This window comes from Molothrus aeneus, chromosome 7 (genome assembly GCF_037042795.1).
Source record: "Molothrus aeneus isolate 106 chromosome 7, BPBGC_Maene_1.0, whole genome shotgun sequence".
NCBI classification, from domain to species: Eukaryota; Metazoa; Chordata; class Aves; order Passeriformes; family Icteridae; genus Molothrus; species Molothrus aeneus.
In genome coordinates this window covers 38924376-38949808 of record NC_089652.1, presented here as the reverse complement: position 1 = coordinate 38949808, position 25433 = coordinate 38924376, and the positions used below count along the sequence as shown (strand labels likewise).

Below are 25433 nucleotides of genomic sequence, written 5' to 3'. Positions count from 1 at the left end.
AGTCTTACAGATGACAGGCCAACTCGTGTAATGCTAGCAAAGTTAACTCTGCAAATCACGAGTTCATTTCAGCTGGTAAGGCACATCCTTTCCTCTGCACAAGTTAGTTTTACATACTGCAACAATAAACTAAACTCATGGCATTTCAACATACTGCACTCTTTGCCAACACATTGTTTACTGAGGTAATTACAAAACTAACACATATCTGTAGGACATACAATTCCAATACATGTATAAGAATTTATTGTACCACCATTTATAGAAAGCATTTCAATCCAAAATGGTCAGAACAATCTTAAATATCTGGGTAAGAATTCAGAAACAGTGAAGATATCCCACAGATTCCAGCTTTCTATGTTTTCAAGTGTAAGTTCTGGTAGGTATCCACATTTAAATGAAATGGACAATACCAGTAGAGATGCATACCTCTTTCGTCTTTATTTATAAAGAAGTGACAACACTAGAAAACACATTGATAACTGGTGCTTTGAACAGTGAAGGTGGGATCTAAAAAAGTCTGATTAAACTAAACAACCTTAGGTCTTTATCAAGTTGCATATCTGCCAGGAATGCTGAAATGCAAGAGTTCACACCTGCAATATTCCATAATGGAACAGCCACATGATATCAAATATAATCTCAAATTTCCAAAGTGGTACATAAAAAAGCCATCACCAAGTATTAAAAGACCACTGCAAGTTCTTATTGCTTTTTCAGTTAAATAATAGTCTTCAAATAAGCCTAAATCCAAACAATCTCTACGGTATCTTGCTTATCCTCCTGTTCATTCATTAACAATGGAAGCAATCAGTTATATGATGCAGCAAAAGAGGCATTTAAGAACACCTTAACAAAACCTATTTAAGTACACAGGCATCCCCACCCTCCCCCTGAAACCCCCTATAACCACTTAGTGCCAGTACAGGAGCAAAACCCGGTAAGACAAAGCCAGAAGTCTGACTACAGTAAGAAGAAAACACAAAGGGAGATAGAGCTTCCTTAAATATTCAGAATCCGATGTCTTCCAAAACAAAGTACAACATCCTCATAATTTAAAAAGGGAAGTTGTTTTCTATGTATCTAATCCGCACACATGCTGAGTAGTTCTCAAGTCTACTGAGCTCCACTGTGCAGCGGTTGATTTTGAATTCAACAATGCTTCAAAAACTACAGTAATATTCAATGCGCATTTTACTAAGGAGAGGTATAAAACAAATGCATGTTGATGTTGTTCTTGCCAGTTCAGCATTTCTGCAGCAATTCTGTTTGTTTCTTGCAGTATGAAAGTTCTACCAGCATCAGTCTTCAGAGTCATCTTCAGAAGCTGTTGGAACAACACAGTGTAATCAGAAGCCTTGACAAAAATGTGTGAAAATTAAAGCACTTTAGGATGAATAGAGGAAATAAAAGTGATTTCATAATATTAAATAGCAGACTGCAATACCCACCCAAACCTTGAGTAATCACATAACTTAATTCTTAAATGCATCTCATGTCCTAAAAATGCAGCATTTTCAAATCAAAACTCAACAGAACATACAATATGCTGTGTCCTCCTACTCTCCTTCCTCAAAATAAGAGGGAGAAAACTTAATTAAGCCAGAGATTCAACTTTTATGTAGTGCTTAATGTGGCTAATTCCAGCAGTAGTCAGAGGAGGATATACTCAATCCATGACAGCAGCACCCAACATAAGTTAACACCAAGTTAACAATTTGGATACTAAAATACCTAGAATGATCCAGCAGTCTAAACAGACTCTTACATTATATATATATATATATATTTTGCTTAATGCAACCTGGGCCTACTTGGAAGAAGCTCCTCTCTCCACTCCTGTCCTTTCAGCATATGCAAGATGAACCCAATGCCCGCATATGCACAGGATTTTGTCGTTGCAAGGTGAGTCAAAAGACAAATACACACTTGTCAACTATGGTAGAAAAGTCCGTACACACATCTACATTAGGTTTGTAAAATGTTCCTCTCTATAACAGGAATTTAATGTGTCCTCTTAAGCCAGGTCTGCAGACAAGAAACTATACTGGAGTAACATGTTCCATCCCTGAACACAGAAAGAAGAAAAGTCTGACTCCTTGCTTCTTCAGTTCTTAGAAATGTAACTGAAGCGCATCAATAATAAATCTAGAACTCCGTATTCCTCACCTGCAAGTTAAAGGCTAAATCAAATATAGATTGAACTAAGGAGTTAAATGACACTCATTAATTTTTCCTCATGTAAGGACGCACATAACTTAGGAATGAATTCATAACTCAAGTCCACTTTTGACCACTCTGAATGCAGAAATAATCACCTTGAACCAGAACTCCCTCTTTCACACACACACACACACACACACACACACTCCCTTTCTTTATAGTATTCCAAATGCATCCTGAGTACTAAAAACCCATATGAAGTTGACAGACACATGCACACTAGGAAAAAAAGGGTAGACCAACTACCCTTCTACTGCCTATTCAACATGCTCAGAAATAGATCCAGGGTATATTTACCAGAAATTTAGATGTATCAGCATATAGTTTTGAATTTAAACACATTAAAAAAAAAGCCATTAGATGAAAGGCAGGCTAATCCTTTGGTTTGCCAAAATTGGCAACCTTCAGACTTCATTCAAGAGGTCTGATAGATCTGATCAAGGAACCCACACAACCAAAAAGTGTGTACGAATGGAAAAAACAAGGGGGAGAAGAGGGCAAGAAAAAGAAAGGGAAGAAAATTGGCAATACAAGTGTCTAATCTAAATACAGTAAAATTCAATTCTAAATGCTTCTTTCATACTACTTTCTTTCCTACTTTCTCTTGTAAAAGGCAGCAACCTGAAGGTCACCATTTATCCTGTAATTATGAATTACCAGAACTACAATAACCAAAGTGTAACTACTAAGGAATTCTGTTACTGATTGCAGATAACACTACTGTGGTCTAAACAACTCTGTGCTGTTGGGAAGTTAATAATGGAGAATTAAAATTGGTTCCCCCTCAGAATAATTCTACTGATGATGGAAAAAGCACTGCTGAGTAAGGTTTTCAGTAATTATATTCAGTATCATGAATCTTGGCAAGGAGGATTGTACTCATTAGCTTTGAGTTGATCTAATGGGAGGGGAGGAAAAGAGGGGAAGCACCTACTTTCAATATCTTCCATATGTGCCTGAAGAGTTCTTGCAAGGTTAATAAACTAGAAACAAGGCAGAGAGAAAGTAGTTTAAAAGTTGCAAAGTTATCTGCAGAAATTTGCAAAGAGTTAGCAAATTTTTCTTCACTTTTTACATCCCAAAGCTTCATGACAGATCTTGGTTACCTAAACCATTTGCCCAACTTCCAAAAAACAATGCAAAATTTAACATAAATCCCCACACACTAGACTTCAAATTGCTATTACACAGTTATTTCAGCTGCAAAATGTTTGTGGTAGCGACTTGTGACATCATCTTCATGTTCTACAGTCTGTAGAACACATCGATTTTGAAAGCAGCAAACATAAACAAGTGTCAGGTTCAATGAAAACCTTTCCTAGAAACTCTGATGCAGAAAAACAATCACAGTAAGGACTTGCATTAGTTAAATCCATTTAATTTAATTCACGACTAATAGGAAAAAACAGAACCCTCTAAATGAATGTGGTTCAGGAAAAATTCATAAATACACTTAAGTTATTGTTTATAATTAAAATCTTAAGAGCATGATTACTATTGGGCAGCGGTGGTGGTTTGAAGTAAGAAACATATGGTATCAAAACCCAAAGCCAAAATTCCTATGATTAAAAAGTCTCAGCCAAGTGGTTTTCGTCACTGCCAATCTGCATCACTGCTTCAGTTAAAAGCCCAGATACTGAGACACAGCAGATAACAAGAGTTTCCACAGCTTGCTCATATGCTTGATATAAAATACTAGCATTGATGCTCTCACTAGTTTAAAATGCAGTGTCACACACAGAAGTATGTAATGCCTCCTCTGATGGGAAACCAGTAAAAACATATTCTGCAATACACTCAAGCTAACAATCTGTGCTGGATGCTGACTGCAATTTTATCATGTGTCTTTTATATCTCTACACTTGTAGCACAGAAACTGGAGCATGGAATAGAAGCTCTACGTTGGATCTGTACAGAAAAGAGGAGCACTGCTCTAATACATTAAAAGATTAGGTAGAGCACAGTCCTGCCTCTTCCAAAGATCTACTACCTGCTAGCTGTCAATCATTCCCATATGCACTGGAAAAGGTATAATACTGTCACTCATTTGTATGTAAGAAAAAAAAACCTAAAAATAACCGGCTTTTCAGGTTATTTTAGCTCAGTTGACTAAGAGCACTGATTAATTATCTAGTATCAAATAAACATGTAGCAAACTGGATTTATGAGTGAATCACTGTGCAGAAAGAACTCTCTATGCTGATCTCTTACTGGTTAAAGGTGTACTTAACATGTCCCTAAGCTGGACCTTTAGAGCAACAAGAATGCAGTCAAACGCAATAAAGAGTTTGGACTAATGCCAGAGAACTCACACTACAGCTATAGGCTGTTGCAGAATGTTAATATTCAAGTACACATTTAGGTGTACTCTGGCAGACAAGCACTAGTCTAGTGCACTAGACAAGCACAAGTTCTAGTCCTTTGCAATATAGAATTGCATAATGAGAAAAATTAAACAAATCAGGTAGTCCAGCATTCTTAACTGCATGTTTGGCACAGAGAGAGGTTAACCTTCCAGTTTTGCATAAATTCACAATAATGACGACAACATGTATGCTAACTGTATGCTGTGTGCTAATGTGTGCTAACTAATGAATTACCAACAACTTTGACAGAAAGTATTCTGTAGCAGAGTACCTGCAATTATGTAGTACCTTCAGCTTCGAATCAAACACAGCACACTGACAAGCACAGCCCATTTTAAACCTAAATTTGTTTTAAAAGTGTGTTTCTTGGGTATCTAGCTCCTAGGTCACCCAACGTAACAATCTGCTTCCAAGTTCTCTGTATGAGTAATTCCTGCCAGAAAATCACTGCATACTTACTCTGACACGTGTGCTGGCCTCATTTGCAGTTCCTAACATATCAGAAAAGCGCTGCTCGCATAAGTGTAACAACACTACAAGGTAGAGACCAGAGCTGATAAATTCATAGTCTGCCTTAAAGGAGATCAAAAGAAACATTCAGAATGTCAGCAATACATCTGCATATATGATTCAAGTAGAACAACAATTAGATTTTTAATGAAATCATTACAAAGTTATCTGTAGCTGTTCGAAAGAATTAGGAAAATGTAATACTAAAAAATTTAGGTTGCTGAAAAGCTATTTATACCTCTGGTCCTTCCCATCCACCCCAAATCTAACCTGTTATCCTTGAAGATAAATAGAGTTCTACAAATTAAATCTGTCAGCCTGATTAGTTCAGAGGAAAGAATGTGCGAATCGGAGTATTATATCACTTGGGTAAATCAAACCAGTATTGCTGGTTTCTTCTCTGTGGTCTCAAGGATTTACAGAAAGCCAAAATAAAGGAATATATTTTAAGAATGTTATGATGTTATAAATATTTGAGAAATTCCTTTACCTGCTAAGATAAGAGAAAAATTTTAAAAATGCTACTGCTGAACAGATAATTTAGTCAATTCTTTAGGGAAAAAAAAAATCAAAATTCTTATTTCTAATAAAGTGCAGTGGCAGTAACCAATAAGCACTAGCACTAAAACAAGATGTCTTGAGAAAGACTTTTCAGAGACTTCCCCGACTGATAGGAATTCAAGTACTAGGGTAAGAACTTACTTTAAATAATAAAAAAATTAGAGCCTGATGTTTTGCCCCAAAATTGATGTCACTTGGCATGGATTCTTACAACTTGGTATTTTCTTTAAATATTCGAGATAGGATAATAGCATTAGTCGTCATATATCGTCAGATTACAACCCAGAGAATAGGGAAAACCCCTCTGAATAAAGTTCATTAAAAACACCAGCTCTGAGTTATTTACTCTTTTTTAAATACTACACAGTCCAGTAGGTCTAAGATATTCTATTTTAAATAACAAAAGTTATACCAATGGGCCTTTATTTTTAAGTTAGGAAATTATTAAAAGGAGCAGTTAAAAACTGCTAGAACAGAGGTTAGTTTCTACCACTCTAATGAAATAAAAGAAATTTGTAATTGTATGTTTAAAACAACTGCTAAACTGTGTTCAAAAACAGCTAAAAGTGACAACAACGCCTGACTATGAAATTCAATATAATCATGCTAGAATTCACACTGCACCTATGTGGCACAGACACTGGATTACAAAGCTAGATGACAGATATGCAACTAAGGAAAGAGATATGTTACACTTACTGAAAGCTCAGCTGTAGGAAGCATAGCAGGAAGGTAGTGGTAGTTGGAATATTGAGGAGAAAAATCTGTTCCACATTAACATTACTTTATATGCATAACAGCCCTTCTGAAATGGAGATGCATTTGGCTTCTCTAAAGACTGCCCTCCCAGCACTAAAGCAACACTTACCAAATAAGGTAAAATATACTAACTTGTTCATTTGCATGTGCCCTATAAAGTTCATGAATGTCAAAGTCTTCCAGATTGAGATGCAACTTCTCTTTGCACAATTCACAAGTTGTCACTGCTTCCAAAGAAGAACCTGGTGGGGTGGCGGGCAAGGGGAAAACTCAGTGTCAAGTTTCAACAGTCTGTAACAAACAACACACTCATATACACATTAAAAACTCTACGTAATTTTTGACTTTATTTTGCAGAGCAAGGTTAGAAGAAAAGCAAGCCTCCAATAGGAATGTAGTGACATCTGCTACTGTCAGAATTTAAACCCTGTAGAATGTTTATTCTCTATCCAGCTGCATCTATTTTGCCTCACATTCACTCTGGGCATTAATATGCTTCTTCCTGCAAGTATGGCATAAAATCGCTTCTTGGGCTTTCTGAATTTTACCGTGTAATTCAAATACACACTAAAGTAAGAATAAATACACCACAACAAAGTTATTATTAAGTAACATTTTGTCTTAAGTACCAGTTTTAAAACAGACTCCTCCATAAGCAACAAGATGAACAAAGCAAGTTGATAGTGGACTTCTGTCTTCATATATAGCTAAATAATTCTAATTCTTTTTCTTCTACAGGCTGAGGCTTCTAAAACATCCCTTCGCTGATGTGTATCCTCTGGTGCTGAGCAAAAACTTCAGATACTAGCACCTTCCTTTGGTATAAAGTATTTCATGTATTCTATCAAGCCACCTACTTTTAAGAATACTGCTAATAATAACTTTGTAACAGTTACAAACCAGTCAATCAATCTGTTACAAAAATATTTCTATGGCATGCAATATCTGAAATGTTTCTTAAAGAATTATATACGCACTTTTAAGTAATTTTTGAACAAGCATTTTTAAAGTGCCTTGAATAGGCGTTAATATCTTTAAGAAAAAATTAACATACTTTAGTTACAATTCAAAATAAATTCTGGATTTTCAAATTCCTATCACTGCTAACAGTTAGCTCAGCTATAGAAGTCTTGGAAAAAACCACAACCATTTCCATAAGGAAGGGTGGGGAACAAATGCCACCCAAAGTGGTACAACTGAAATGGCAGAGTAATTCTAAAGCTACACTTCTGCAACATTATTTTTCATCCAAGATCTTAGTAGATAACCCCAAAAAATGCAGTTCTCTAAACAAAAAATACAGTTCTTGGAACTACTCACATGAGAAGCTGCACAGAACACAAAAAGCCTGGAAGTGCCATACTGCTGTTTGTCCCCACTGCTCGCTTTTCAACTAAATACCCCAGTAGGTGCAATCCTTCCAATAAGCCTCCCTGTATAACTGGAAGTCTACCTTGGTCTAGAGTTTGCTTTACCTGAATTTATCTTCGACTGCAGCCATTTTTTCATGCACTCCTGGTGAACATACTGCAGACTTCCAGTGCATTTGCATGGCTCTATTAAAAGGTTGTCAGAACTTGCAGAGGACATCTGACAGATTCTGCATATGTCACCCTCTTCATCTTCAGAATCTTCTAAAAGTAGGCTGAATAGGATGGAATACCAACAAACGCTGTGACATTTCACACGGGGCTTTTTATAATGAGAATTCCACTTATCAAACTGTTCTCAAACCCATGAGAATTAAAAGTTTCTTTAAAGACAAAAGTGAGAATACAACTGAGTTGCCACCTCCTCTAAAAGAAAGTTGTTTATTTTAAATCATGATTGCAGAAAGCCCTCTCAGGTTAGAACAGGTACATTTTACTGTTCCAAAAGAACATACTAACTTACCTTTCCTTTATTTTCTGGAGTCTTTCCGGATCTCTTGAAGGTGGTATTTTAGACTTGCCACTTTCTTGTCCATCAGACTGATTCCAGCCAGAGGGAATAATATCTACGGTTATCATAAGATTGTCAGACAGACTGCTTCCTAACGTTGGAGGCACTGCAAAGCGAAAGAGAGAAGCAGGCAGAATTCCTGAACCTCTTCCACTGGAGGCTGAATCCGGTGGGGAGGCAGTAGCTGTAGAAATAACAGATACTGCAGGCGTTGGTCTGCTAACAGAAGCCCGAGGAGGGCTATCTGATGCTTCAAGAGAGGTCTCCTCACCTGACCCTCTCCTTCTAAAGACATGTTGTGATCTAGCAGTTGTATCAGGGGTAGAGATCCTTGCAGATTCATCTCTTCCTTCTCTTCTTCTTCTGGAAAAGAGAGGTGTACATCTGTTCCTCAAAGAGGACGACAACCAGGATCCTGTGCTCCTACTTTCAGTGTCTGGTCTGTAACTTTCCCCATCAGAATCAGAGCTGCGATTCTGTGAAACTCCTGATAAACCCCATCTTCGTCCAAGAAAACTGAACCCCTGAGAAGCTTCGGATGACTGAAGTCCTGGAACCTCCGGAGTTGCAGCTCCATTACTACTTGACAGAGCAGTAGCTTGAACTCTTGGGACCGCTGTTGACTCTTCAGGGCCTAACGATCTTGTATGCAATGGGTCTTGGCTAGACCTTCGAGAGAAAAATGTGGATGACATACTAGATGCTAAACGAGACAGCAGCTGTCTGGTTGTGCGCCTCCCTTCGCTGTCAGCTGCAGACTCATTCAGTGACCTCTGAGAAGATAAAATCCTTTCGGAACCACTTGAGGAAGGGGTTTCATCTCTAATGGCAGTAAGAGAAAATGCTGGCTGCACACTCCTGTGGGGAGATTCCAATTCATTTCTCCTTTGTCTTGAAGAATGGCTGGATCGTGAAGAGCTCACGTTAGAGTCTCTGTTGAAAAAAGATGGCTGATGATCAGAAGGCAACTGGCGGTTCATGGGTGCATTCAGCCTCAAAGTGCTTAATGAGTTGTCTTTTGGTCTTGCTCCCTCTGCATATGAAGAGGCAGGCCTGTCTTGAAGATCTGTTGCAGAAAAGCAAAGGAAAATACTGTGATGATGTGCACATACACATCAGGAAACATTCAAGGTTAGGTTCAACAGGGCTCTAGGCAACCTGTCCTAAATGAAGATGTCCCTGCTCACTGCAGGGGGATTGGACATGGGGATTTTAAAGGTCCCTTCCAACCCATACCATTCTATCATTCTAACAAGCACATCTTCTGTAAATGCTGTCTGAGTATCTCAACACACTGAGAAGAACTCCACTGCAGATGAACCATAGTTCACATGAAGCAGCTGAGGTGGCTAGTGTCCTTCCTCAAACAGCTGCACTGGGTGGTTGTGGGTGGGAAAAGGGGGAAGAAGAAACAAGCATGAATAGATGAAGGTAGGAAACAGAAGCTCTCTATGTAGTCTCAATTTTAAAACTTTCATCTTTGCAGTTTTGGTGACTTTCTTTTAATGGGTGCTGCATTGCAATCACAATTTACTGCTCAAGATGAGCTTTATTTATCTGGCAGATTCCAGCTAACTAAACATCTGCACAGATGCCAATCATCTACCATATGCTTTTGATTACACATCAGGGAACACAGCTGGGAGTTTTTTAATAGCACTTAATAGCAGCACTACTGCTAGAAATGCAGCATAGACAGTACAAAGGCTGCTCCCCAGTCCACTTCTCCCATAAGGCTCTACCAGGTAGAGTAGCTGAACTGTCCACTTACTAAAAAGTGCTATGAGTATGATGACATTAAAATATACTCTTCTGTCAAGGCAAGACTCCAGGACAAATTCTGAAAGTAGTTTTTAGCTTTTCTGCTTATCTTCTATACTTAAAAATGTGGCATTTTCTTTAACTTCTGCATTACAAAATACAACCAATGCACCTGCAAAAAGTTGCAGATCAAGACTAATGGTGAGCTTCCCCTGAGACAGCTCTAGAACATCACAGCACTCTGAACAGAAAGTGAAAATTACAGTGCTGAAGTCCTTACTAGTCCTAGCAGTTGCCACGAGACAAACCTCTCAGCTCATGTCAAGTGTGTGTTTATTCATTTTTATTCTCAGTGTTCTAACAGTTTTCCCTAATAACCATTTGAGAACCCAAATAAAAAGAGATAATATGCACCTTTAAGAAAAAACTTCCCCGGGTCAAATCAACATTATTTCTCTTCCCATACCTAAATACAAAGAGTTTTTAAGACAAATAAGAAATGAGCTTTACTGAGTAATTGCAGAGTTACCATGGCGATCATCAACACCACAATGCATCTACAAGCTAGACCATTCATATATCCTTCAATGGTTTGGTCAACACATGGAAAGTGGCCAACCAATTTCATTTAAAAGGATACTTTAAAATCTATTTTGTGTTCATGTTTTGAATAAAATATTAAAAAAACATGCCCAGCGAAGTTTTGGATGCTCCATCCGTGGAAGTGTTCAAGACCACACTGGATGAGGCTTTAAACAATCTGGGATAGTGGAAAGTGTCCCTGCCCATGGCAGGAGGTGGAACAAAAGGTGCCTTCCAAACCAAATCATTCTGTGATCCTATGAACATGTTAAGAAACTAAAAGCCATACAAACTGTAGGTTTATGAGCTTTCAGTTACACGAAACATACACGTTGAAGGTGGAAAGTCACTGTTTCCGTAGCTGGGATCCAGCAGGTTATTAACAGACAGATCTGTTCTTCTTTCTAACTGTGTTCGCTCTCTCACCAGATCAGTTCCAAGGGAGCCAAGCATTACTGATGAAGATCTAGGAATCCTACTGCATCTCCAGGAGGAATCTAGGAAGAAAAAGTAAATAAATCCCCTCTTTTTGTAATCACCTAAAACTCCATTAAAACTGACACTTACACAGACATTTTCGCTATTCATATCAAGGGCAAGTTTAACATTACCACTAGGCTGACCAAGGACCCAGCTGCCAACATAAAGCTAAGTGCACTCTGCTGATGCAGGCACTTACTTCATCTTGCAGAAAGTTGGCTCTGAAAGCTACATCAAACAAAAAGTAGAAATACTTTTGTGAAGAGTCAGACCCATTAACACTCTTACAGGATACAAGAGGAAGAGAAGTAGCATCTTGCTTCCTAATGGTTGTTAGTTTTTAAAGATTTCACATTATAGCAAAACAGCAGCTTGAGACTTAGCAAATACTGCCATTCTACTTGACATTACTTAAATGAAATTTTGTTTCTCATAAAAACAGCTGATGAAGCTTAAATGCAGTTTAGACACAACTTCAAGAACAATGACTAGCACTGTCCTTGTTCATATTACAGAGTAAAACACTTCAGCGTAAAAATGGATCTTGGTTTTTGTTAACAGCTCCAACAACTGCATAGCAAGCTGTTATATACATCAGCTGGGGACAAAACTCTAGTTTCAAAAGAGTCTTCAATGGCTCTGAAAAATTCACCTTGATATCACTTCATTGCTAACTTAGAAAAAGAAATTTAAGCACTCATTGGTCGGCAGTGTGACAACCAACCAACATAGAAACGGAAAGATAAACAGTCCTACACCACGAGAAATGTTAATGGTTGTCGTTTCATTAACAGAGTAAGAAAGTATCAATAATACTGAGGTTTGAGCACGAATTTATTAATTTTTATTTGGATATCTATGCAATTCCATAAGGGTTTTTTAATAACCCATTAATCCATACTCACAAGGGTAATCTGAATTAATTTAATGATCTGTATCAAAATGGTTTAGAAATATTTTCAGCATAAGGTTTTGACTGTTACTTCCTGAGCTTTAGATTTCTGCTGGCATATTGCATAAATTCTGTCTATCCAAGTTTCACGAACTTACCCACAGCTTCAATGAAAGTCTCAGGTTTTCCTGAAAGAGCTCTTAGTGTAGAATGTTTCTTTAGCCAGGACCTAGAGAATGAGTTCAGGCCCTGCTAAAAAAGGAACACTTTCTTCCCCGACCCCTAACAACAGTGCTCTAACCAGCCATGACGCTGTGCTTGAACATATTGCTAAGTATGGTAAAGATTTCCTTTCTGCTGTCCCAGGCACACATTGATGTATCAACACCATCTGACTCATGAAATAAGAGCAGCTGTGCTTATTCTTTTCTTGACATCCTAATCAATGAAGGTATGTTTGAGCCATGAAGTTCAGTTTGACCACAAATGGAATAGGTACAGGTAATAATTCTGAAATGGTATGAGTACAACTGGACTTTCAAAAGACCATGTAAACAGCATACTCGGAACTTTGGAAGCTGTTATCATTGTGAACATACTCTTCAGACAGGCATAAATTTTCATTAATTAAGAAAGATAAAGGCATAATATTTGAAGCAAGTCTTTTAAAACTTGGTAAAACCTCATCTTACTACTCAGACAATTTTGATGTAACTCAGCTCAAGCAATCAACCACTCACCTGAAAAGGCAGCCAAGCCATTACTTCTCACAGAAGAGGTAGATGTACAAGATAGTTTAGGTCTCTTTGAATCACTATCTTGCTGCTGGCTATGCAATCTTGGATATGCTCCCTGAGTTCTCTCAGATTCACCATAACACCCAGACGTGAAATGAGAAGAAGATGTAGACTGAAATAACATTAAAAAATAAATTACATAGTACATCAGATGCACTTATACTCCACAAAAGTGTGCATAACGTAAAACTCACAAACATTGTGAAGAATAACTTTAGATACAAAACCTTTTCTTCAAAAATAAAGTAGGAATTATGCTTGTGCTCTTGATTAGTATTTCTAGGTTTACTCAATAAAGTCCTACCAACAAAAGTGAGTTTCTGTAACATTCAACATTTTATTTCCTTTCCAGATAGATGTGGCTTACAACAAAAAATTGTTGCAAAAAGGGGGAAAAATTATATTCCTGGCCTGTAAGATGCTATAAACACAATCAAATATAGCTTTACAGATCCCCAAGGGAACATATCTTGCTGTCCAGAAATGGCCAAAACTTATTTTTTATCAACCTAAAATATAATTAGCTAAGGAGTGGGCCTCAGGAAAATTGTTTGAAGCAAGTATACTTTGATTACAACAAGCTTAAGCGCAACTGAAGGATTTCAGAGAAAAGAACAGGTACAAAGCAACTTTTGCAGTGTACAGCACCGAAATAAAACAGTTCTCAAAAACTAGCACTATAGGACCTAGAAAAAAAAGTTTGGAATAGCCTACAAAGCTGTTTATCTGGTTACTTACAGTTAAGGCATTCATCTTCTATTTTAAATACTTCAGGTTTATTTTTTTCATATAAAAAAGAAAAAGTTAAGCTCAATCAAAAAGCTGAATTGAGCTGTTTGTCTTCCCAGAAACTATCCACAACCAAGATCATTTAAAGATCAACCAAATTAGAGGACATTATATCTGTGGTTTATTTCTACTTAGTTATGGTTTTTACTAAGTTTAAACCACAACTTCTTACTCTTTCACACTAAGAAGTCTTTTAAGTATTTCCCTCATCTCATCATAAAAAAACAGGGAAACAAACCAACATTCAGAAACCAAGTACAAAGCCAGAACACTTTCCCTTATTAGTCTTCTATTTAACATATCACTTATTTTTTAATCATTTACTACTTGATATGTGGAATTTTCAGAGTGTCTTCTGCAAGGTTCACTTGCATTAGAATTTACTTCAAGAGAATAATTAACCTTAATGGGGGAAAAAAAGGGTTTTTACCTTGAAAACCATAGCACTAATTTAACTAGATATGTTGACCACTTAGAAGCACAGATTCCATTTGCATTTAAACTATAGGTAGACATCTACCATGACCTCCCCTGAAGGCCAACACATGCACACTAGTTCCTCCCTCCTCACCCTCCAATATCTCAGTGTCTTCACCTTTGACTCACCTAAGAAAACCAACACCTCTTTAATGATGCGAGCCCAAACATCTTTCCCTTTGAAAGTGAGTAGAATTTTTATTTCACTATCGTCCCGCCAAACTTGTTCAGAGTTTTCTGCTTTTCTTAATATTTCTACCACGCTTTAAAGTGTTTCTCTGTCACTCTACAATGCATAAGCATGCCACAAGCAAACTACTTTATTCTTGGAGTTACCAAGGCACATTCTAGAACCCATTTAAGACAAACTCTCATGGCCTGAGTCTTGAATCTCAAGTAACCATTCTTTTGCTTGTAAGTAAGAACAATCAGACTATGAACTACACCTCACAAGTAAATTTCCTAAAGTAGGTCTCCAAACCCATGAACATTGTGTTAACTCACAAAGCTAGCACCCAAGAAACACCCCCCCCCCCCCCCCGGGACGGAGTATAAGTAATATGAACTTTGCCATCCACAGGACTATAACATGTCTGAGATTCTAATGACCCCCTCCTTTTTTCTTTTTAAATGGACTTTTACAAAGCTACTGACTTTAAATGTATTTCTTAACTCTTAGTAAAACTAATATACACCACTATTTTCATCCTCTGAATGTTTTTAAGCACTGCTATCTTCTAGTTTTTGCTCCATCTTGAATTAGTAAGATCTACTTATCTGAAAATGTTACAGAGAGCCCCTGCTGGCAGCTTTTCAGATTGGGAAGACTAAAGTAAAACCCTGGGGTTTCAATATTTTTTCCCAATTATCACACATTAACAGTTCTCACCAATCTGCTTCTGCTTCCCAAAAATCTTCCAGAATGAGGGTGATCAAGTGTCCCTGAGTAGCGCGTTGGAGACGACGCTGTAAGCTTCCAAGGAGTTTCACGGGTGTCCCTTTCTCCAATTCTCCAGTCTCTACTGGAACTATTCAATACACTGGATTCCTGAAGAACAACGTGATTATCATATGCATCTTGTAACTTAAAAATAATTCAGTATCTGGTATGAGTATTGAAAATACAGGGAAGTGGGTGCAGTAACAAATCTGGGAACATTTATTAAGAAACCTTGAGGGATAGCCAAGAAATGAAACAGGCTTAGAGAGAACCACTGGCAAAAGGAAAGTTTTGTTATTCGCTTTATTTTATTTAAGTACTTTATAGCAGCTCCTTCATCTGTCCTCTGTCTTGAACTAGGACAATAAAAAGTCAAAATGTAAGGTTTTTGAGGCATTGGCCTGACTTAGGTACTGCAGCAACAGGGCAGAATTAAGGGCCTGATTTCGAGTGTTATGCAAAAACCCCCACAGGTGTAGAAAGGGTCTCTATGACAACAAAAGCACCTCTTTTGCCACTAAAACAAGCTGAATTTCAATGAATAGGTCATAACTGAGGAAAGACACTGCAATTTAATTTGCTCCATAGAATAATAATGGAGATTAGCAAAATTAATAGAAATAACAGAAATGCAACCATTTTATTAATACTAAGCAGCATTTTTGAGTGATTATTTGTCCATTCTCTTTCTATGAACTATGAGTACTACAAACACAGTAGTTGCTGTCACCATCTCTTAAAAGCAACAACAAAGCATTCAAAGCCAAACCAAAATAATACAAAAATCTCAGCCTGTTTTCTTCCTTCATTTCAGCTTCAGATTATTTAAAATCCCTTGTCAGAATTTAACAATTAAAGCCCTACATAAGGTATTCTGGTTATGGCGTTTGTTTCAGCAGCTGAAAAATGTTATCAGGAGAACATTCAAAACAATTTTATAAACTGCTCTTGACCCTATGCTTCCACTGAAAAAAAACAAACTTATAATTCATTTGTCATAAAATGTTTACTATGTTGTATCGTAAAGGATAGGATTTTTTTTCTCATACTATGACACTAGTTCGATTTTTTAATTTTAACCCTATATCCCATACATCTGATTAGTTTACAATTAACCTCTTCATTATGCCTCCTCAGATAAGCAGGGGCTAGTACCCAGATTGATCTCTAAAGTGCATGACGTACAAGAATTCGATATGTGCATGGAAAAAAAACCCAACAAAACAACAAACCCATCCAATGGAAACCTTTCGTATTTGTTAGCCCTAATCAAAACCAAATATAAATTTGACTGATCTGTCCCAGAAGTTTTTGAGTTAACTTATAATCAAGTGTTCTCTCTATAGAAATTCTGTATTAAAAATCCAAGTCCTCCTTATACCTAAAGAATTACTGATAGTCCAAGTTTTTCTTCCAAATGACAAATTTTTAATTATTTGTAACTGAACTAGATCTTAAATACTTTATGGTAGGTTTCTTAATGGATTAACAAAGTGAAAATGCCTGTCCTTTGTATTCCTATCTGACTGGACTTAAACTTTCTTGCTCTGTAATCTTAACCTGCCCAGCAATAAGGCAATTTGTTCCTTCCAGCTCTGTAAATACCAAAGGTTAGTCAAGAGAGGGAGCTTCCTACAGTTTTATCACTAAGCACCAGTGTTGTGTAATGAGTTCTCAGACTACCTACTACAAACTGGGAGTGGAAAAAAGGGATACAACATAATCTTCTATACAAATATTTTCCCTGCTGTTTTAACTGGCAAGTGTTATGAGATCATTCCTCAGCTGAGAATCACTTTGCTCAACAGGAAATAGTCAAAAGAATACACAGTGCAGTGAACACATTGCAATTCATGTAATAAATAAAATAATGACAGATATGTTGTGTCAAAATCTTTTAACAGCACCAGTTCAGCTGAAGACTTCTGATCAATGGCTTTCAGTATACATACACTGTGTGGACTGTGTCCACATATCTCTACAAAAGAGTAAGAGTGTTCAATTTGCTTTTGCTGAGCAGCCAGACAGCAAAAAACATGCAGGACTCCAAAATGCAAAAATTACTGACAACTGCTTCCCCTTGTACATTCAGCCTATATATTGTAGCCTATATAATAGCAAGCACATGCATGCTGAAGATAACAAAAATGTAACACACGCAATTAATTGTGCTAAAAATAATGTTCTACTAGTTGTAAAACTGTTTCTCAAAAAGGCTTTATATAATACAATGTCCCAGACAGCTTGACAGCAGGGAACAAACTCCTAACCATTTTTTTTTTAAATATGAACATTTAATCACAGAGTTAAGTTTCTGCAATTTCAAAGACCAAAATGGGCTTACATTTCTGAGCCCAAAACTGAGGTGAGAACTGCTGACAGGAGCAGAAAAAAAAGTACTAAGATAATTGAGCAAAACTGCTATTTCTACGGTAGTTTTATCTCTGCTTCCCATAATACCCTCCCAAACTGCAAGTACCTGCAGAGTGTGAATACTTCCTCTTGAGAACAGCTTCCCTTCCCCACAAAAGTAGTTTGGTTAGTGTAAAATGCTGCTGGTGAAATGGCAAAAGGCCTTTTTTCAGTCCCATGTAGTGCACAGTAAGCCCAGCTGTACTAACATACTAACATGACAGGCTAATGTGGGTCTCTGTTGGTTTTGCACAGTGTGATTTTTGGTAGCTGCCAAAAACCTTGGCGGCCAAAGAGGTGGCTTCTGTAATTAGCAGCTGGAAGCTTCCACTATGTTTGGCAGAGCAAATCCCTGATGGCTCTGAAGATGGACAGGCTGCTGGTTAAGGCTAGGCCAATTAGAGATGGTGGTAACACCTCTTGTGATGACAGATTTCAGAAATCAAAACAAAAGGAGGGATGCAGTTTTAATTTCAGCCACAACAGATTAGAAGGTGAGAACATGTGAGGGAAAACAACACAGTGACACCAAGGTCAGTGGAGAAGGAGTGGGAGGAGATGCACCAGAACCAAGATTCCTCCGCAGGCTGTGGTGAAGACCATGGTGAAGCAGGTTGTCCTCCTGCAGCCCATGGGCCCACCAGGAATGCAGAGATCCACCCGCAGCGCAGGGGGGAGGTGCTCACACTGGAGCAGGTGAATTCCTGGAGAAGGCTGTGATTCAGTGGCAGACACGATGGAGAGAGAGGGCCCCTGCTCCCAGGCTCCAGTGGCCTGTCCTTGGAGGACTTCATCCTGTGGAAGAGTGACCCACACCACAGCAGTTTTGGGTGGACTGCTGCTCATGAGAATGGACCCATGATGGAGAAGTTCAGAGAGAACTGTCTCCCATGGGAGGGACCCCTCGGCCTCACAGGGGAAGGACTACGGACCCTGAGCCAAGCGGAAGAAAACCTCGGGTGAGGAACTGACCAAAATCCCCATGCCCTGTCTTCATGCACTGTCAGTGGGAAGGAGGGAGGGGCTGGGAGAAGCAAAGGTGTTTTTCAGGGATTATTTTACTTCTTATTATCCTCCTCTGATTTTGTTAGTAATAAATTAACTTTATACCTTAAAGTTAAGGCTGTTTTGCCCTTGGAGTGTTTTCTCACAGTCCTTATCTCAACTCATGAACCCTTCATTAAGTTTTTCCCTCCTCTGCCCAGCTGCAGCAGGGGAGGATGAGTGAGCAACTGCTGTGGGTGCCTGGCATTTGGCCGGTGTCAAACCACAATAGAGTCTAAAGCTCCTCTTCGTACCTTTTCAAAATATAAACACAGGAGGTGCTGCAGAACGGTATAGCCTTGTTACTGACAACATACTGTACTTTTTGCATCACCAACACATTAGGTGTAATGCCCTACACACATCAAAGTTCAAACAAAACCCTCACCTCTCCCTCAACAAAAAACTCCATTTATCCAGATTTAGGATGGCAGTGGTTCATAAGAAAATAGATCCATATTATCAGAATGCCCTCTCATTCATTAAACAGCTGATTTCTAAAGGTGCAGCTACAAACAAGAGCAGGTAAAACCAGAAAATCTAGAACTACCAGTTCAATGATTACTGTCATTGGCCTGGTTAGTAAATTCTTGCATTTTAGAAATTTTTTTGGCTAAGTTTTAGGGCTTTTCTTGGTTAAAAAAGACACTTTTAAAATTATTTATACTTTATAAAAAGGAAAAAAAAATACATTACCTGGTATCCAGATTCTAATCTCCATGAAGATTCTCTTGTACTATATGCACCAGATAAACTGTTTCCAGTTCTAGATCCTACAGGAGAGCTGGAAGCCTGAACAGATATCCTGCGAGGAATTCTTGAGGGTTTTGACTCCATCCTTTGTATCCTGTACAAGGACATACTGATCATTTTTTTCTCATGGAAGCAGGGAACTCATGCAAAATAGACACAGGTCATTCTGGGTATAACATAAATATGACTCACACATACAAATATTTACACAGTGCTTTGGTCTGACTGCATCAGCAAAATGGGGAAACAAGTTCTTATCCTAGTTTTTGTAACCCCTTCTTTACATCTCCTCCCATCCCTCATCAGAAAACTACAGTCCCTTTTTATTATTTTGTTACGATATATTCTTGCAATTATAAGTGTAAGAGGTACTCCCTTAAGAACCACACAGTACTCATATTAATGCAAAATGAGTCAGGAACAGATTACTCAGATTTCTCAAATTAATATATTACATTTTTGCTAATGAATTGCATCTCAACACTTGCAGAAATTATATTCAGATTTATTCCTCAGGGTTGAAATTGTGAAACTTCACCCTCCTGTGAAAAAACACACCTGCAGTCTATCTGCCTTCAACTTCTCCAAAGACAGCTCCCATGGAAGCTGACATAGGCAAAGGAGCACAGGTTATCTCACAAGTGTATTCATAAATTGACTTCTCACTTGCTGACTCTTTATCTGCCTTTTGCTCTTTCTAGGCATTTCAAAAGAAATACCGTTGCCTTTTCCACATGAGATGTGCTCCTATACTCATCCCTGCCCTTGAAATGGGATCTGACTTAATGTTTACCTAAAACCCAAGACAGCTAGTTTCTTCCTCCTCAGGATAGTAGAGACAGAAGCAGACCACAAACGTTAGCTCCTAAAAAAATTTAAGGAAACTGCAGTATCCTCAGTGGTGTGGTACATAAACAATAGCATGACACATAACAAACAGATGGCAGAGAATCCCAGTGGTACAGGGTGATTTGCCAAAGTGGTACAGTCTATTTAACCACTTCTAATTCTGGCCTACCCTTTTGAGAACAGGAGTAAACTATATTGATTAAAAAAAAACCCTATCCATCAACAAAGCACTCCTTTTTTCCACAATTCAGTCATGCCCATCAGTATCACATTCTGCAAAAAGCTGTTACATCAATCCTGACACACTTCATGTCTGGCTGCAGTTTCAAGGTGAGTCCACATACTCAGGACTTTTAATCTTTGCTCAAGTCACGCTGAATTAAATATTCTACCTGGTAAAAGCCAATGAGTTTGTACAGAACTCCACCAACCTAACAGTATGGACAGCTGAGGTTAGTTTCCTTAACCACTGTTCTCATGCATGTTTAGTTGTTACCTAGCTTTACAAGAGCAGCCAAAATGCTTAATATTGCAAGTAGGACTCTAAAGTATACCAGGTTTAAGTGACTGTTTACCTTTGTGTACAAAAGAGCTACTGGCCCGTATTACAGAGGACATCTGCTTCTAGATCACACTTCCAACACCAATAACCCGTTCATGTTTGCCAAAGTCATCACCAGGTAAACAAGATCTGGTTAAGAATCTAAAATGCTCACTTGCCCAACTTCGCATCAATATACTGGAATAATTAATTAATTTAATTTCCCAGATTATATTTAAAACCTTTGGTAAATATTCAGCAATTTATGCAATTCTCAAGTTGTAAGCACATTTGTATCAATATAAGAATGTTCTAAGCAGCAGTCCAGAGTTCAAAAAAAAACCAGTTGATTGTGGTAGTTTAAAAGAAATTGATTACAAGACTAATTATCTAAACTACAGCACTCAAGTGGATCATTAGTTCAGTAAAACGTAACAATCATATTCATTCTCAAACTGTAATGATAATTTATCCTTCAGAGTAATCTGCCATGATGTGCTCTACGAGTTTAGTACTTGTATGAAGCTGCAATGAGTGTAAAAAAAGTAACTATCAAAGCTGCAAACTATAAAACTAAAATAATATCACAATAATATAGGCTAGTGTAGGCTGGACAGGACAGCCGTATGTCTTGATGAGATCTGATAGTCAAAGCACTGTTTGTCTGTGTTTTACCCTGATATAAAATACAAGGAACAAACACACAAAATAATGATCCAAGTATGTACTATTAAGTACTCAACAAAGAGTGCTGGCATTATCTCCTCTATTATTGATCATTCTGTTTCTGAATCACTTCGTTTCAGATAGGTGTGGAACCAGATGAATTAAATAGCATAGATAAAAGACAGACATGGACACACAAGGAAAATGCAAAGGTTCTAGAAGGAATGGAAGTTTCTATTAGTAGGAATTAATGTCCAGATGAGTCAGCGGAGTAGACAGAAGCATAAGACAACTTCAAAGACTAAATTATACATCGTCTAATACTAATAAAATTGCTTATGCACCATCCACAGAACAGAGTAAGAGCATTCATACAGAACAGGATGGTGTGGAAGACTGGACACCAGAGCCAACTACCTGCAAAAGATGAAATCGAGTCCAAAATTAGCAAATTCCTTCTACAGACATACAGAAGTAGGCACAAGACTAATTTTCTCCTTCAATGGTAGCCCCAAGAGGACAGACAATGTTACTCATCAGCCTCATCTTGTAAATTAGCACAGGTTGTGATTTCAATCCAAATATGTCAGGATAATACTACCTATAGAGTATTTTCTTTCTACAAGTAAAGAAATCTTGCAGAAACTATACCCAAAAAACAGTGTTTAAACCAACTTAAGGTAGCACAATAGGAAAGGCAAAATTTAATGTGCCAGTTTATGTATACAAACTGTGATTCATTTCCTGCATACAACCTTAATTTTTTTCTGCAGTCTTTGCTTCAGCCAGCAAATGAGAAGGATTTGCTATAAAGATCAATCAGAGTAACATAAGAATAGGCATTTGACATCTGCCATGTCTGATGCAGAAGTGAAAAGATGCTGAATAAAAGGCCTTATGATCTAGGCAAAGAACTTCAGGTCAAGGAAATCAGACTTTACCTTTCCCTTTCAATAAAGATTTGGTGACATAAAGCATGTTGTTAAGATGAATCATTTTTAAAAATCTGCTGCCCGAGAGCTCTTCAATTTCTGGGCATCCGTTATAAAATTTATTTGCAATCCAACTAGGAGAAATCATAGAATAGTTTGAACTGGAAAGGATATCTCAAGGCCGTCTAGTCCAACCACCCTGCAATAAGCAGGGACATCTTCAAGGAGATTACATGGCTCAGAGTCCCATCCCACCTGACCTTCCATGTTTCCAGGAACAGACCATCCACCACCTCTCTGGGCAATCTCTGCCCATGGTTCACTATGCTCATCATAAAAAATGCCTTCCTTAAATTCACTCCTTGTCCTATTACAACAGGCCTTACTAAATGTCTGTCCCCATCTTTCTTACAGACCCTTTTTAAGTGCTGAAAGGCTGCAATGAGGTTTCCCCAGAGGCTTCTCTTCTCCTGGCGAAACAACCCAAATTATTTCAGCCTTACCTCATAGTCTTACCCAGATGGACAGAGATGCAGCTGAAGTCAACGGAGCCATGACATCCATTTACTAGATAGACAAAACTAGATCTAGGCATTTCACCTCTAGTGATCAACACTATTAAGATGTCTTTTGGGTTTCGGAAATTTTTCCCCAGAGTTCTCTGAATACCATTTTAGGCACTGTACCTTAAAGGCCTGAGATGCAACTGTCTTTACAGGTGGCTTGAATACAAACAAAACACATACAAGGCTTATGCTGATCATGGCAACACAATGAGGTGGTTATAAATAAGGTGAGCATGCTAACATGCTAAGCTATCACAGAGCACAGGACAGAGCAATACAATGCTCTCATGCAAAAAAAAAAAACAACCACACTATTAAAGCCACAACAATACTTGTCTGCAAGGGGAATATTGAGCTTGTATACAATATTTCAGAATGAGAATGGTTCCCTTTTACAATATCATTATCTTAAGGGTTTTCCTGAAGAAAAACACTCAAAACCTTAAACATTTTGTTTACACACATAGGAATTCAACAAACCCCAAGTGGTAATTAACATGCTGTAGCAAGTTCTGTAATGACAAAGTAGATACCTCAATTTATGCAGAAGGTAGTGAGACCAAAAAATACTTACATTTCTTCTCTGAGGAAATAATAACAATTATCATGGAACCAGAAATTGGGTTGTAGTCTGAACTGATTAAAAAGCCTGTTGTTGCCAAAAAGCAAAGAAACACCTTACTCAAATATCACACCTGATGTGCCTTCATTGAGAACCCTCAACGCATCAACCAGTCAAAATGCACTTCTGGCGTCTCCATTATTTTAACACTACACACACTCATGCCCAACACCAGAAAAATGAGAACATGTACAGCAGGATGAGCAGCACTCTTCTTATCAAAGCAACATATTTCACCAGCTTATGCCATGTTACACTACTTAGCAATCAAAACCTCATGAAAACAATTGAAACAATTCCAGAACCTCCTGAAATAAGGGACATATGCAATACCTCTCAAAACTTGGTCAGAAATCAAGTTCTGAAATAAAACTTTTTAGTCATACCTGAGAAACAGATGGTCAAGTTGATAAAGGAGGTGGAGCTGCACAGCCTATTTTGAGCACACAGATCAAATGTCCTGCCTTCCTTGATCTGTCATCCCTCCAACAGCATTGTAAAAGACGAACTAGACCTAACACAGCCACGGATAGACATAACGAAGTGATAAAAGATCCAAGCGGTCTTTGAGGGAAAGCAATGCAATCTCAAAAGACAAAACCAGTTACTATCCTTAACTGTCCATTTTTATACCCCTTCACAAAAAGGGATTCACAAAACACAGCAAAGATTTCTCTTCTGCCTTGACCCTCTCTATCAATAAAAGAGGAGCAATTTCAGGTAACCACGCCTAAGAGTGAGTAAAGTGTTTGCCAGCTTCCATGATTACTACCAGTTTTAAGCAATCTTGTACCCTCCATCAGAGAGAAGCATAAGCTTCACTGCCTGCTCCTAAATTCATTCTTCTAGCTTGGAACTATGCACTGACACTTCTACCTAAGACTCGAGCTCTCATATCTACATGTTTTTGTGTAGTTTAAAATACAACTATTCATAAGATTTTTCTCCCGAGCAACCTCGGGAGAAAACATGCTCACGTGTCTTCCTCGGAGCTTACTCACAATCACGTTTTTATGACAAACAAGACAGAGCTCACGAGTCTTTCTCTCAGACTCTGCAATTCTTCGTTACGGCTATTTTCTCAACCTTCAATGTAGTGAAATTGACAAATAACTCGGGAGCCTCTCGGGGACCTCTCAGGAGCAAGAATATTTACAAATGTCGACGGTTGCCCACGCTGCCGCGGCTGGTGCCCTAAGGCTGGGCTGTTCTCGCAGCCAGCAGGTGCTCTGCAGAGCCGCCGAGGGCATCTCACCTCCCCCGCCAGGCCCCGGGAAGCGGCTCGCACGGCTCGGGCCCGGCCGGGGCCCGCGGCCGCACCCGGTCCCGCTACTCAGGCAGCATCCGGCCCCAACGGCTGGGGAGAGGCCGCGAGGAGGGCGGAGAGGAACAGGGGGCACCAGGTGTCACAAAGCCTCGCTACGAGCGGGCGCGGAGCCGAGCGGCCGTTGACGGCGATGGCGGAGAGAAGGGCGGATGGGCCGGTCCCAGCACGGCACAAAATGGTTTCCCCGGCCCTGGCGTGAGGCCGCCAAGGCATGCGGGGCCCCGCAGCAGGCGCGGCCCGAGCCGCAGGCGGGCCCACCGCGGGGGTCTGTACTCACCGTCACGGCCGGGCTGCCGCGTAGGCCAGGCCAGGCCGGGCCGGGCCGGGCCGAGCCGCCCGCTCCCGGCGCTCCCGCAACACAATGGCGGCAGCGCGAGACCGCCCGACTGCCCGGCGCGGCCACTCCCAGCTCCCGCGAGAACTGCTGCCGCGCGGGCCGGTCCCGCGGAAGGGGCGCGGCGGGGGCGGAGCCCTGAGCGGAGCCTGAGGGCTGTGGGCGGGCCGGAGCTGGAAAACCCTCCTGAGAGCGGTAGGATTCCCTTTAGTAGGCCCAGCAGCATCGCCGGAGACATCCGAATCGTCTTCCACGTTCAGCCTGAAAACTGCATCACGCTCTTTGAGTTTTCTGTCTCTGTCACATTCT

The 25433-nt window shown here is 39.1% G+C and overlaps 1 protein-coding gene across 4 annotated transcripts; it reads right to left on the bottom strand.

The window, feature by feature from the left end:
- Window positions 1-422: 422 nt before the first annotated feature.
- Window positions 423-25178, bottom strand: MARCHF7 (membrane associated ring-CH-type finger 7). Of its 4 annotated transcripts, none has more exons than XM_066553252.1 (10): window positions 25068-25178; window positions 19231-19381; window positions 15028-15186; window positions 12816-12984; window positions 11033-11200; window positions 8313-9426; window positions 7895-8064; window positions 6552-6661; window positions 5049-5162; window positions 423-1327 (listed from the first exon to the last, which is right to left on the bottom strand). In XM_066553252.1, the coding sequence occupies exons 2-10, from the start codon at window positions 19369-19371 to the stop codon at window positions 1076-1078; spliced, it is 2397 nt and encodes a 798-aa protein (XP_066409349.1). In that variant the 5' UTR covers window positions 19372-19381; window positions 25068-25178; the 3' UTR covers window positions 423-1075. The 4 variants fall into 4 exon arrangements, with proteins under 4 accessions (XP_066409349.1, XP_066409350.1, XP_066409348.1 ...); XM_066553253.1 differs by lacking the exon at window positions 25068-25178 and adding an exon at window positions 23850-24055; XM_066553254.1 differs by lacking the exon at window positions 25068-25178 and adding an exon at window positions 3158-3206 and having other exon boundaries at window positions 1181-1327.
- Window positions 25179-25433: the final 255 nt, after the last annotated feature.